The sequence below is a fragment of the Octodon degus genome, unplaced genomic scaffold (genome assembly GCF_000260255.1).
Source record: "Octodon degus isolate 3935 unplaced genomic scaffold, OctDeg1.0 scaffold00031, whole genome shotgun sequence".
NCBI lineage: Eukaryota > Metazoa > Chordata > Mammalia > Rodentia > Octodontidae > Octodon > Octodon degus.
Window position 1 is genome coordinate 17268375 of NW_004524607.1, and position 13368 is coordinate 17281742.

At 52.6% G+C, this 13368-nt stretch overlaps 2 protein-coding genes across 5 annotated transcripts in view; one reads left to right on the plus strand and one right to left on the minus strand.

Moving 5' to 3' along the window:
* The first annotated feature begins 471 nt into the window (after positions 1-471).
* On the plus strand, positions 472-9012 carry Bri3 (brain protein I3). 2 transcript variants are annotated; one of them, XM_023713407.1, is made up of 4 exons: positions 472-715; positions 877-979; positions 5396-5556; positions 8606-8692. In XM_023713407.1, the coding sequence occupies exons 1-3, from the start codon at positions 574-576 to the stop codon at positions 5517-5519; spliced, it is 369 nt and encodes a 122-aa protein (XP_023569175.1). In that variant the 5' UTR covers positions 472-573; the 3' UTR covers positions 5520-5556; positions 8606-8692. The 2 variants fall into 2 exon arrangements, with proteins under 2 accessions (XP_023569175.1, XP_004629688.1); XM_004629631.2 differs by lacking the exon at positions 5396-5556 and having other exon boundaries at positions 8606-9012.
* Positions 9013-9125: 113 nt separating this feature from the next.
* Positions 9126-13368, minus strand: part of Baiap2l1 (BAI1 associated protein 2 like 1) — a 98341-nt gene continuing 94098 nt past the window's right edge. For all 3 annotated transcript variants that reach the window (XM_023713406.1, XM_004629633.2, XM_023713405.1), the window contains 2 exons: positions 11347-11384; positions 9126-10684 (listed from right to left, as the gene is read on the minus strand). In XM_023713406.1, coding sequence (XP_023569174.1) covers positions 10609-10684; positions 11347-11384 — 114 coding nt within the window. In that variant the 3' untranslated portion in view covers positions 9126-10608. The remainder of the gene's footprint in view (positions 10685-11346; positions 11385-13368) is intronic.

Below are 13368 nucleotides of genomic sequence, written 5' to 3' on the forward strand. Positions count from 1 at the left end.
GGGCAGGGTCTCGCTAAATCACCAAGTTGCCAGACTGGCTTGAATTTGCAGTCCTCCTGCCTCTGCCTCCAAGGCTAGGATTACAGGCAAGGGCCAGCACACACTCGCTTTACAATCCTGTAGGCGCCCCATTTAGTCCTGGAAAAAAAAAAAAAAGGATAATGTGCGCAGCTGGGCACAGGGCAGGCCTGGAGAGGGGGGACGCTACACCTAGCGTTCCCCAGGCGCTGGCCAAGTAGTCTGGGCCGCTGCTGGCAGAGAGGAGTGGGGGCTATGGTTCGTCCCATGGTCTCTGCGGGCCGTAAAGGTCACAACAACCAGACCGTCCACTGTTCGGTCCGCTCCGGGAGGAGAGTGCCGGGGCACACTCAGTCGCGGCCCCTTTAAGACGCCTGGAGGTCCCGCCTCGCGTCGCCCACGTGATTCGGGTCTTGTGACCACGGGGGCGGAGTCCGCCCCGCCTCACTGGGCCGAGCCGCCCGGGGCTGCAGCCGTCCCCGCCGCCGTGTCCCCGCGGGCCAGCGAGCCGGGCTGGGCCGGGCCGAAGCGGGCGGTCGGGCGGGCCGGACCGCCATGGACCACAAGCCGCTGCTGCAGGAGCGGCCGCCCGCCTACAACCTGGAGGCCGGCCAGGGCGACTACGCGTGCGGCGCGCCCGGCTACGGCGCCATCCCGAGCGCGCCCCCGCCGCCGCCCTACCCTTACCTCGTCACAGGTGGGCTTGGGTCGGCGCGCGCGCGCGCTCTCGGGGGCACCCGCCGGGGCGCGCCACTACCTCGCGGACCCCCCGCGGCGCCCCGGGCGGCTGACTAGTGGCTACAGGGCAGGGCGGGGCGCTGCTCCCACCCCGCGCTGATGTGCTCCCCTCCCCCACAGGGATTCCCACCCCGCACCCCAGGGTGTACAGTATCCACGGCCGGACTGTCACTCGGTACCCCGCCAACTCCATCGTCGTCGTCGGAGGCTGCCCGGTGTGCAGGTGAGTCCCAGCCCGGGGCGGCCCAGCGTGCTCTCGAGGGGAGCTCGGCTTGGGGGAGCTCGGCTTGGGGGAGCCGGCTTGGGGGAGCCGGCTGGGGTCCAGAGGCACCTTGGCTACAGGCTGCACGGAGGGAGTCGGCACGCGCGCTGTCCCGGGGCTCTGAATGTAACTTGTGCGGCAGGGCGGTTGGCTCGCTTTCCTGGGAGCTGAGTGCATTTTGGGGCATTGCACCCAAATGAGTGAGCGGGAAGCAGAAACGCTAACAATGGGAACCCACGAATCGTCGTTCCTTGCCCCCCCCCCCCCTTTCCAATTTCTGCAAGTTCACTGTGCCGTTGATTTCCTAAGGAGATAGGAGGTTTGTTTTGCCCAGGACCTGAGTCAGGTGGCCCTTGTGTTTATGAAGGAGCTGGGGTCGGAGTGGGAGTGCAGGTGGCCAGAGAGGCTACAGCTGTGAGGGTCGCTGAATCCCAGCGAGGCTAACTTTCCGCCGCTAGCTGGCCCAGGAGGAAAGCCTGTGGGTCTTTGTTCCGGGCTGGAGTGGCCTTTTTTCATATCCTCAAACTGGAGCCGCAAGAAACTTTGAGGATTATTTTTCTGGAGCCAGAGGTCCAGCACAAGACTCGTTTTGTGTAGGTCTTGATTCAAGATCAGGTGAGACTTGGTTCTTGCCCTTGGCACTTGGGGGTGCTCAGATGGTTGGGAAGGTCTGGGCAGAGTTGACAGGGCTGGGTTTCAGCACTCCTTGGGGAGCAGGAAGTCGAAGTTGCTGAGATGGGGTTAAGAAACTGCCCTGGTTTGGACTTAAAGTCATTTCAGAAGTTTTATGTGTCAGGCCCACAGTGGAGCCCTGGAGAAGTTAATGATTTCAGAGCCCTGGAGGCAACTGTATAGGAGGGTGGTATGAGAAGAGGGTAAAAGGCCTGAACTGAGAGCTGGTAAAGGAGGTGTGGCCTACCCAGTGCACCCACTGGTGGACCCCAGCCAGGACACACTGGAGATCCGGAAGAGGGAAGAAAAGAGGGCAGCAAAGTGGCTGCCTGCCGTGCAGGTGTCTGCAGGGCTGCACTTGGTAGAGAAGAGGGGCACAGTCAGGAAGGCCATGCACTGTGCTCAAAGCCATTGGGAAAACCTGGAGAGATGGGTATAGAGATGGGGGCTGGACAGCCTCTGTGTTGAGCTTTGAGGTTAGTCCTGGACACGCAACCCTTGTTCTGCTTGGGGTGGTGTCACTCTTCAGCCTAGCTGGAAGATTCTGATGGCCCATTTTTGGGAGGGAGCATTTTGAATGATCTCTCAAGTTTAGGAGAGGTGTTGGGTTGGGCCACCAGAGGGAGGATCAGAGAGATGCCTGTAGCCTGGGTGGTGTGCTAGAGCCTGTAATCCCAGCACTCTGGGAGGCTGAGGCAAGGGGATCACAGCTATGAGCCCAGCCTTGGCAATTTAGCAATTTGGTGAGAGCAGGTCTTAAAAATAAAAAAATGGCTGTGGATATGTGTGAAGTGTGAAGGCCTTGGATTTAATCCCCAGTATAGTTAAGGGGAAAAAAAGCCTGGAGCATAGGGGGTCTGATTGGGATTTCATGGCATCTTGAATGAAGGGCCTGTCAACTGGAGGAGCTGAGGTCACATCCTGGCCCTGCCACATGCAGCGGGCTTTGTCTCCCTGTCTGGGAAATGAGACGTCCGAGGCTCTGGTCTGCTGCAGCACCTGAGCTTGGAGGAGGGGAGGCAAGCACCAGGGCACTGGGGCCAGTGGAGGCTCGGCTGCTGCCAGCATGGGGAGCCCTTTCCCTGTTACTTCCCCTTCCATAAGAGGTGAGTTGTGTCATTTCAGAGGCCTGTGGCTTCCGCTTAGGGGGCTCTCCAGTTACACAGAACCTGGAACAGGGTCATGCTGCCCTGTGCCCTCAGGGGAAGGTCTTGGGCCCTTGTGGAGTACCATCTTCATCTGGAAACTGGCAGCTTCCTCTGTGCCCCGGGGCAGTGGGAGAGGACACTGGGTCCTTGGAGAACAAGTTTGGGGGTGCTCAGTTCTTGAGGGGAGTGTGCCAGAAGTCAGGTGTGCTGGTAACCCCAACACTCTGGAAGGCTGAGGCTAGTCTGAAGCCACTCTGGGTGGCTTAGCAAGACCCTGCCTCAAAATAATAAAAGGTTGGAGATGTATCTCACTCAAAGTAAAGGCCTTGGGTTCAGTCTTTAGTACTGCCCCCTACCCCATCCCCCACCCCCCAAAAAAAAGCTTGGTCAGAGCTCTTGGCACCACTGATGTACCTTTCCTTTTCAGGACTGGGGATAGAACCTTGGAACTGTATCCAGGGCGCCCCTCTCCAACTTTTTGTTTTTAGGACACAGGGTCTCACTAAGTTGCCTGGACTAGACTTAGACTTGGGGATCCCCTGCCTCAGCCTCTGACCGTGTCCTCCCCAGAGAAACGACCCTCTAGGCCCCTGGAGGTCTACACACACAGAGGCCCCACCTTCTGGCTACAGTGCCCTCTGCCACTGGCCCCTCACTCTCTGAGGCCACCACTGTAGCAGCAGCCTTTAGTGAAGGGACAGCCAGTACTGCTTTAGGTCTGGGGAAAGGGTGTGTGGCCCTTGGGCTACTCCTCTGTGGTGACAATACAGAGATTTCCCTTGAAAAGAGGGAAGCCTGTCCCTGTCTGGTTGTCTTAGGGCTGGGCAACAGGACACTTCTCACATGACCATGCTTCCTCCCTTTCTAGATCCAGCCTGCAGGCACTGTGCCTTCCCTCCCTGGTGGCTTAACATGCATTTGCTCAAGTCATACTTCTGTGATTCCCTCTGAACGAGCTTGGCATAAGAGCCCCATGTCGCTTGTCACTTTGCCATCTTGTCTGAGCCTGTCAAGCGCCTGACTCCACCTTCCTTTTTTAGCTGTTGATAAGCATTTCTTACACCCCCGGCAGACGAGTGAGTCTTGTGCTTGGCTCCTGCCTGTCCTCCGAATGGCACCCTGTCCTGCTGCAGGAGGCCCCCTTGGGATGCCTGGCCAATGCTGTGTCTGGGCACATGCTGGGCCCTTCTGTACCCCATGCAGGGAGAAAGGGCAGCTTCTGCAGCTCTAGTGTGGCAAGACCATTCTGCCCTGAAGGGTGGCACAAGTTGGCTGGGGCTTGGGAGAACAGGTGACAAGTGGAATGTGCCTGGTACATGCAGGACCCTCACAAGTGCTGGCTGGGTCGAAATCATTGAATGTTTAGCTGTGGAGTGGCCAGAAGGCAGGAAATCTGGGGAGAGGAGTCTTGGAAACCTAGAGGAAATACAGCTCTCCTGGTCAGATGCTGCCCAGAGGTCCTGGATATGGCTCGCACTGGGTGGAGGTGTCTGAGGCATGAGGTGACAAAGGCATCTGGAGAGGTTCGTAGGCAGAGGGACCAATAGTGGGAAATGGAAGGGCTCTTTCTGCCTGAGTGGGAGCTGAGCCCCAGCCTTGCTCTGGGCACGCTGGAGTTGACTGCACAGGCTTGGAAGGGTGGGCCCTCCTGGGCCTGAGATGGTTCTGGCCTGAGGTAGGGGGACTGTCTTGGGCTGCAGGCTCAAGGTGCAGACCGAGGGAGGCTTGTGTTGCTTTCTGGCTCAGCTTCCCAGCCATGATGGTTGGACCCCAGGTTGGAGGAGTCGCACAGGCCAAGTGTCCCACAAGTCTGCTGCACACTGTCCTTCCTGCCCTCTACTGTTTGGAGGCTGAGGCTATGCCAGGCATGGGCTGGTGAGTGGTGAGAATGTCCTCTGAGAGACAGGTGTTTTCTCCCCAAGGTCGCAGTGAACTGTCCCTGTGAAGGCAGCTCCCTGTGTTCACTAAGGGGCTCCTTTTTGGAGTGGAGACCCTGGGCAGTCTGGGGACCAACTAGCCCTGTCCCAGCCTTGGCTTGAGGGCTGCTGCCAGCAGAGGAAGCCCTGCACTTGCTTCCTCATCCTGAGGGAGGATGCAGTCCTTTGACGCTGTGGACTCTGGGAAGCCTCCTGTCTTGAGATGGCTGTTGGTGCCTTGGGGTAGGTAGGGTCTTGAGCCCATAAGTGGGGTCCTTTTCCACAGGATTTTGCAGGATTCAGACCCAGCCACACCACTCCCAGCCTCTTGTGGGGGCAAGGTGCCTAGTGAGTGAGGTTGCTGTATGGACATAGGAGGGGTAAGGGCTTTTTTTTTTTTCTGGCTGGTGGCCCTGGGATCTGGCAGGGCTGTCAGTTTCTAGCAGCTCAGAGCTCACTGCACCTCTTGCTCCATGTCCTTTCCTGCCCATATGGTCCCTGGTGAGGTGTCAGGAACCTCCCAGAACCTGGCTGTGCACACATCAGGGGACCTAGTGGCCAGTGGCTCTGAGAGGCTTGAACCGGATTAAAGATGAGTTTTCAGTATGTCAGTTCCCTGATCCTCTCCCTCTCCTCGCCAGGTCTGCCAGGTTTAGGGTGAGCCCGTGGACAGAATTGGATCTCTCGGGTTTGGAGATAAAGAGGCTGTTGGAGACACACTGGGTCTCCTGCTTGCTCTCCCAGGAGGGCTCTCTGGAGGTCTGAATCTACATTGGCCTAAAGGCCAGATTGTATTTCTCAGGTCAGATGTTAAGTTTTAAAAATCCAGATTATGGCACCACTCCTTTTGCAGGGTTGGTGAACTGAGACGTGAGGTAGGGAGGCTGCAGGCATCTTGCAGCACTTGTGACTGAGAGGCCAGCAGAGGGTGGCACAAGCCAATGGCTCTGAGCTCTGGCCTGGGCACACAGTGAGTTTGGACTGGAAGCTTGTGGGCTGAGGGGGCCAGGCCAGCCAGTTGGGCCAAGCTGCGACTCTTCAGGTTCCCAGCATGAGTTTTGCTGTCTGGTGGCCTGGCCCTGTCAGAAATCACAGTGCCAAGTAGTGCTGGTGCCCTTGCTGCTGGTGGGGAGAGCCCAGCGGAGTGCAGATGAGGAAACCCATCCCAGCCCCATCACACCCTGGTGGGGCTTCTGCAGTAGTCTGGGGCCCCGAGGCCCCACTCGCCAAGTACAGCCTCTTGCAGCCTTGGAGGAAAAGCTGGGCCCCACCCCTCACTGTGCTGCAGGTTCTCATGCCCAGCCTGACAGAGGCCCAGCTTGTCACTGTCCTCCCACCTGTATGGTCCTTGGAGGTTCTGGTTTCCTCACACATAGGATAGATGGTGGGATAGGTATGGTACTTTGGAACCTCTTCAGAGGTCATGCTTATCCTTTGGAAAGTTTTCCGGCAGATTCTCTTTTGTTTTTTGCTTTTTCATGAGAACTTTTTCTCCCCAAAGTACTGGGGTTTGAATGCCTTTTAAATATTTTTGAGACAGAGTCTTGATAAATTGTACAGGCTGGGCTCAAACTTGTGATCCTCTTGTCTCAGCCTTAAAGAGTGCTGGGATTCCAGGTGCATGCCATCATGCCCAGCTCATGGGACATTTTCTGCCTGAATATGCAGACCTGTTTTTGGGGACTTGACCTGAAGGCAGATGGTCTTGCAGGTGCTGGGAAGAAACAGTGGGGCCCGAGTTCCCAGTCCCAGGACCAATTCTCTGGCCTCTCATCTTGTCCATTTGAGCCTAAGGTCAGTGAGGGGCCATGATAGCCTCAGTTGCTTTCTAGCTGGCACTTCAGCCAGCCTGACCCTTGGTCAGAAGGCCCTGAGCCTGGGCAGTGTGTGTTTGGTGGAGTGTCCTGCCTGGCCCGCGCTTGCAGAGGTGGCAGGGCTTGGAAAGCAGGAGTACTGGGTCACTTTGTGGTTCTTAGGAGAGGGTACTTTTGTTAAAATCACAGAGTGGTGACTTGGACAGCACAAACTGCTTCTGCTAAGCACTGCCTTAGCATAGGGATGGATGCCTGTGTCCCAGCTCAGCAGGGTGACACCCAGAGGAGTTGGGGTACAGCAGAGCTCTCCACAAGTTTTTACTGGGCTGCAGAGCCTGTGGGTAGATGGCACTCCTAGAACAGAAAGTGTCTCCAGCTTGGGAGCCTCTGAACCTCCTGCAGGGCTTTGGGGGGGGCCGGGGGTCAGTGATAAGGAGAATGCAGCGGCAACTTCCTATTATGGGTTTGTTTGGGCAGCTGGGTGAGTTGAAGCAGGCACTGGGTTTGAGTTCTTAGCAGGTGAGATCAAGACTTTCAGAATGTCTGTGTTTATTTCATTGCATCTCTATTCTCCCCCAGAGCAGGGAGTGGGCAGGTCCTGGTTCAGGTCAGGGAGTGGGCCACAATGTGCAGGCTCACGTGGGGATCCTCGTTGGGCTGTGTGTGCCCGGGCTTGGCAAGAAAGGCCCCCACCAGTCTGTTCCTTCTGTTTACCCTTCTGCTTGATCTTTTAAGTTGTGAGCTTCCCTCCCCTCTCTACATAAGGTGAGGAGCAGCAGCAGTCGCTTTCAGGTCCAGGTAGGAAAAGGGGCAGTTAAAGACTGTTGGGGGTGGACAGTGCTGCTAAAGGAAGCTGCTTGCTCCAGAGACACTGGACTCAGGATGGGTGTGGGGGCTTCGGGCCGTTCTCTCCCCTTAGCAAAGGAGAACTCACTAGGTTTTCCTTTGCAGAGTCCCTGGAGCCCCTGCTCCCTTTTCTCTTGTGACAGCTCTACTTCCCCTCTCGTCCCCCCATGTCATCTCTAACCTTATTTTCTGTCCTTGTCCCCTCACAAAGGCATTGTCCCTCATGAAGGAAGAGCGTAAGCACAGAGCCTGGTCTCGTGTGTGCTGAAACCTTACTGGTGGAGGGACACTTTTCTCATTTGTGTTTATGTGGGCCTCATTTTAATTTCAGCTGTGGGTCCAGAACTCTCCAGAAATGGCCTGAGGAGCTATTTACATGTGTGACCTTTACAGGGCTCCTGTTTCCTATCTTTGGAGCCTCTGAAAAGACCCATTACTGAGCAATGACCTCAGGTCACTGAAACTGTTCAGTGGGACATGTATCCCACACAGAGAAGGTAGCCTTTTTTTTATGAAGCCCCATCCTTGAGATGAAATCTCACGAGGCCTTCTGACATTGTATGAACATGGCTGATTTAAGTCTTTCCCTCACCCAACCACCAATTTAAACAAAAGAAAAGCATACTCTGAGAGCCTGGAGCAGAAGGGTCACAAGTGTGAGTCCAGGCAACTTAAGACCTTGAGGAACTGGGGCCACATAGCTCAGTGCAAAGGCCTTGAGTTCAGTCCTTAGTATTGAAACAAAAGCCCAGAGCCTAATCCCTTTTTTTGGATGGCATTTTCCTTGGGCATGGAAAAAAAATCTAAAATTTCAACAGGGTTTGAAAAAATACTCTACTAAATAATTTGGTTTGGGGTGCTACTGTTTACAGAGTGCAGGAGTTTTCTTTTTCTTTTTCTTTTTTCTTTTTTTTTTTTTTGTGGTGCCAGGGATTGAACTCAGGACCTTGCACTTGCCAGGCAAGTGCTTATTTTACTGAGCTATCTCCCAACCTAGGAGTTTCAATAGAAACTAGCATTTGCATCTTGTCCCTCTTTCCTCACGTCACGAAGCGCGGACTCTTGTCTAGTGCAGTGGCTTGGGTTAGGGCCGCCTTTCCCAGGCCTGCCTTCCTGTAGGTCACCAGCTGTTTTGGGTACTGGCAGGTGTGGGGGTGTGGGTGCCAACCCTCATGCCTCTTCTCTCCACAGAGTTGGCGTCCTGGAAGACTGCTTCACCTTCCTGGGCATCTTCTTGGCCATCATCTTGTTTCCCTTTGGGTTCATCTGCTGCTTTGCCTTAAGGAAGCGGAGATGTCCCAACTGCGGTGCAACCTTCACCTAAGAGAACACACCTGGCTTCCTGAGGGCCAGCTATCTTTTCTAATGTAAATGTTGTATACAGTAGTTTTATTTGACTAAGCTTCAGGACTGTTTTGTAAAGTGAGGTGGGATCGCTTTGGCATGTGCCAGCTAGGTCATGCGGAGGGTCGGAGGCAGCAGCAGTGCTCTCCAGGTTAACGACAGCTCAAGAAAACATTGCTTTTATTTTTTTGCAGTCTTCAATTTGAGAAAGGTGAGAAATACTGTTTTAAATAAATGATTCATACCACTGTTCAGCTCCTTCTGCTTGTTCAGTTTGCCTGCTGCCATGTGGACCCTCGTCAAGTTTGACAAGCAGACCAGTTAGGAGGCTGTGTGCTCCTCAGCTGGCACTGACAGCCCAAGAACAAAGGTTTCAAATTCCCCTTTATTAACGACATTAAACCGTAACACTGACAACTGCAGAACATGGCCTCAGTGTAGGCCCAGCGGCCCCCACGAGCGAGCTCTTGAATGGCCCTGAAATGCAGCAAATAGACCTGGGGCTTTTCCCCAGACCCCAGTAACAAAGCCAGAAGACCTTACCCATGTTCTCCAGTCTTCACACATTTCCAGAGTCTGCCCCCCTCATTTGTTCACTGCTAGGATAGCAGGCTCCCATTAACTCTGCTCTTGTGTTTTGGAAATGGTGGGACCCAACCTATATAATTTGAAACGTGGCTGGGGCACCTTTCAAGATGGTGCTTCATGACAGGGAGGGTGTGCAGCAGCTCCTCATGGAGTCACCTGAGCTGTCCTCCCAGGAGAGCCCAACCCTGCTTCAAGTCTCATGTCTACTGGTTTACTGCCATTACTGAAACTTAACCAATTTTCAACTTGCAGAAGAACAGAAGTGAAAAGATCATGATACGCAACAGCTCCTTCCCCTACACCCAGTGAGTGGCCTGGGTGTGAACTGTGATCTGCTGGTCCTTGGCAGCCAAGGGCACAGCCCCTGGGCACAGAGGCCTGACCAGAATCTTGAATGTGATTTCATGCTGAAATACAGGCTTTGACCTTCAGGGGTCACCAAAGTCATCCTGGCTTCATTAAATGGCTTTGAGAGTTAGTATCTGATTGAAACGCACACAGACTTGGGCCCCAAGAGGTTTCCCAGTAAGCCAGTTGCTGCAGCTTTGGGCCCCTGGCTCAGGGAGAGCGTATTTCCAATGTGCCAGGCCACCGGAAAGCCAGCCTGTAACTCTTCAACATGGGATGTTAAGTATGGCTATGAGGAAAGCAGATAAATGTATCAGAACTCCAGCTCTAAGTCGGGGCAGTCAGGCCCCCTCCATCTTGGGGATCTCTATGTTTAAGCAAGAGTTTAAAATTATTAAGTTAAAAAATTATATTTAATACATTTTTCATAATTTATATTGCTTAAAATTATGATCTGCATGCTATGATGCAAACTTACACAATGTTTTCTGTAGATAAACATAATGCTACTTAAGAGCACATGCTTTATAAAATAGAACTGGTCTGATTTGTGTTAATATATAGAAAGCCAGTCATTGGAAGCACAGACTTATCTCTTACTCTGGCTGCAACTTAGAAAAATCATAGAATATTAAAAACAGATACACTAGGGATTGGAACAAAATTTACTAGTTTTAGAGCAGGAAGAAAATATTTTAAATGATTGAGCTGGCTACTATACTGTTATCTTTACAGAAATGTGTGTGCTCAATTATGTTAACTGAGAAAATGCATTGATTTGCTCAAGTAGGATACACTGAAATCAGGCACCTGGTGAAGCTTCCAACAGTCCCAGAACTTGTCACACAATGGATCCCTATCATTTTACAGGCGAGAACTGAACAGTAGAGGAACCAGGAGAATCCTTGACATCTTCATCGAATGATCGGTGCTGATCGATCATTTGTCACTGTGGGTCGGAGTTTCACAGTAGCAAAGGGGTTTTCCCCACTATAGGAGAGAAAGAAAAAAAAAATCTGTATAGAAACACTGCTCCAAGACAGGAAGTTAGTACTAATACCTACTGCCCTGGCCTTAGGAAATCATGTTGCTCACTATCTTACTGTGTTTCTGGGTGGCATTTTGAAGTATGAGAGCCTCTGGCAGTTCTCTCCATGCCAGCATTTAGAGAATACGCCAAAGTTTTGTCTTTTTAAAATTTTGGTTCTGGGGACAACTGTAGATCTTTGCACTGTTACATCGCAGCCCTTTTCAACATTTTGAGACTCTCCTATTTGCTGAACAGTGGGCTTCAGCTTGTGATCATCCTGCCACTGACTGCTTCAGTGCTGGGGTCACAGGTGTGTGCTGCCTCGGCTGGCCTAATCCCACAGCTTCTGTAATGACACCTGAGAGCCCACAACTCTTCAGTCTTCTACCAGGACAAAGGCCACATGTAGAGCCTTCCTGGGTGGCCCAGATCCAGGCATATGCCACAGTGCCCTGTCTCTTCTAGGCCCTACTTCCAGGAGGGACTGAAGTGGTGAAGAGAAAGGTGGCCATAGTTTTTTTTGACCCCACAAACAGGACTGCTCAGGCTGGGTCTCCTGGGCTGGGCGCTGCATGGAGGAGGACACCACTGGCTAGTCACCTGTCAGGAGGTGTGTGCATACCTGAGGAAAGGTGGCTTGGCGGTCCCATTTGCATCACTCTGGGGAAAGAAAAACAAAAGGTTTATGGAAGGCTCCTGATAGGAATTTTAAGTAAGGTGGGTAAAGACATGGAAAGCATAAGGTCTATCTTTGAGACTGCCTTGGTGTCCTAAGTTTGCTTAGAAAAAAGTGTTCCAGATTACATGTGTCACAGTGGCTTGCACAGGTCAGTGTGTAACACCTGGCTCTCGGCATTTATAAGCCCATCATCTCCTAAACATGGGAAACTCAGAACCTAGTGGATCAGACCAGGCAGAAGAGCTCCAGCTAACAGAAAAGCTCAGACTTGGGGGAAATGAAGACTCAGGCTCTTGCAGAGCCAAATCCTGAATGATAGGATAAAAAAAACAAACAAACAAACAAAAAAACCTAGCAAAATTAAAACCTTGTTGGTTTGGGCTGATGCCAATTGCTAGAGACAGAGATCTTGTGGAAAAAAACAAACAAAAGGAAACAAAAAAACAAGACAAAAACCACACATGGCAGCTAAACTCAGGCACTACCCCTTACAGAGCCCTGCCCAGCTTCTGCTCCCAGGTCTCCAGGGGAAGGCCGCCTTGTAGGTCTCACATGGGCACCAAGACGCATGCTGGCACAGGTGCACCCTCTTCTCTTCTCTCAAAAGCTTGCACTCTCAAAATCTTTCCTGCTGTTTCCCTTAGCAAATGACTGCCTGAGTGTGTGGTGCGAACGCTTGTGGTCAACCAGCAGAGGGCAGTGTCATGCCACTAGGCTGTCTTAAAGTCCCCCCAAAGCTCCCAGTGGTCTAGTGCAGGGAGAGACTAGACACTGAGGATGGCACAAAGCCAGGGTGAGGACCCCTTTGTGATGGTGGAGTGTCCAACACACAGACTTCGCAGCCAGAGACAAGTGGTCGTGCTATGTTTTATGTCCAGACTTCAGCCCAAAGCCTCACAGTCACGGGGCAGCTTCCAGAGTTTGTGATTGATTGTGGTGGGTGCGGATGCTGCACCTGCCATGGAGCAGGTAATTTGTGTAACAATGTAAGGAGAGGGGAGAAGGGAGAGGCTAGCTGGCTGGCTGAGCTGCCACCACTGACTGTGAGCCAGATAAACCTTTCCTTCCTTCATTTGGGTGTTGGGTATTTGTCCCAGCAGAGAGGAGTAACTGAGACACCTGGCTACATAGCAAGACTTTTTTTTAGTATCAAGAATTGAACTCGGCACCTTGCGCTTGTCAGTTAGGCACTGTGCCAGTGAGCTACACTCCCGGCCATAGCAAGATTTTGTTTCAAAAAATAACATAATAAAAAGTAAAACTGCTCTGAAGGGAAAGGCAGAAAGTACTTTTTACGACAACCTGAGGCCATTCAAGTGTAGGGATCAACCCCAGTCCTCAGTGCCACTCATACACCCTGGGCCAGCAATCCCATTCCCAGGGTGGACAAGGACCCCAGGATGCTTTGGGCAGCTCTGTGTTAACAGGAGAACAATACACAACATCCATCCTGACAGCTGGCCATTGTGGGGGCACCTCTGTGCTAGGGTGTGGGGGTTGTGGCCTGAAAGAGGGACCACAGCCATGAGGCATACAGAGTGGACTCCTGGAGGGCTGGGAATTTGTTTCTTGACCTGGCCCTGGGCATAAAGTCACTTCGATGAAAATCCATTTTATACCTTTCTGCATGCAGTATTCATTAATAAAACAGCCACTTAAGATAAGTCACTAACAATGTTTTTTGAATTTCTGATATGAAAGTGATATGCATTCAGTGAAAGCCAGTGCATGGTGGTGCTTACCTGTAATCCTAGCACTCAGGAGGATAAGGCAGGATTGCCATGAGTTTGAGGCCAGTCTGTGCTACACAGTGAGTTCAAGGCTAGTCTGAACTATATAGCAACCCTGCCCCTCAACAAAAAAGTGGAAACCATACTTTGCATTTTCTTAGGTCTTTTCCAGGACTGGTGGTATGTGGCACAGTTCTTTACTATGCCAGGCAGTGGCACCGAGCAGTGGCTTCCA

Bases quoted from the DNA above. Each gene is read 5' to 3' on its own strand.
- Bri3 (XM_004629631.2), top strand. From the start codon at position 574: ATGGACCACAAGCCGCTGCTGCAGGAGCGGCCGCCCGCCTACAACCTG. The intron at 716-876 runs GTGGGCTTGGGT...CCTCCCCCACAG, and splicing joins CTACCCTTACCTCGTCACAG to GGATTCCCACCCCGCACCCC. The intron at 980-8,605 runs GTGAGTCCCAGC...TTCTCTCCACAG, and splicing joins GGAGGCTGCCCGGTGTGCAG to AGTTGGCGTCCTGGAAGACT.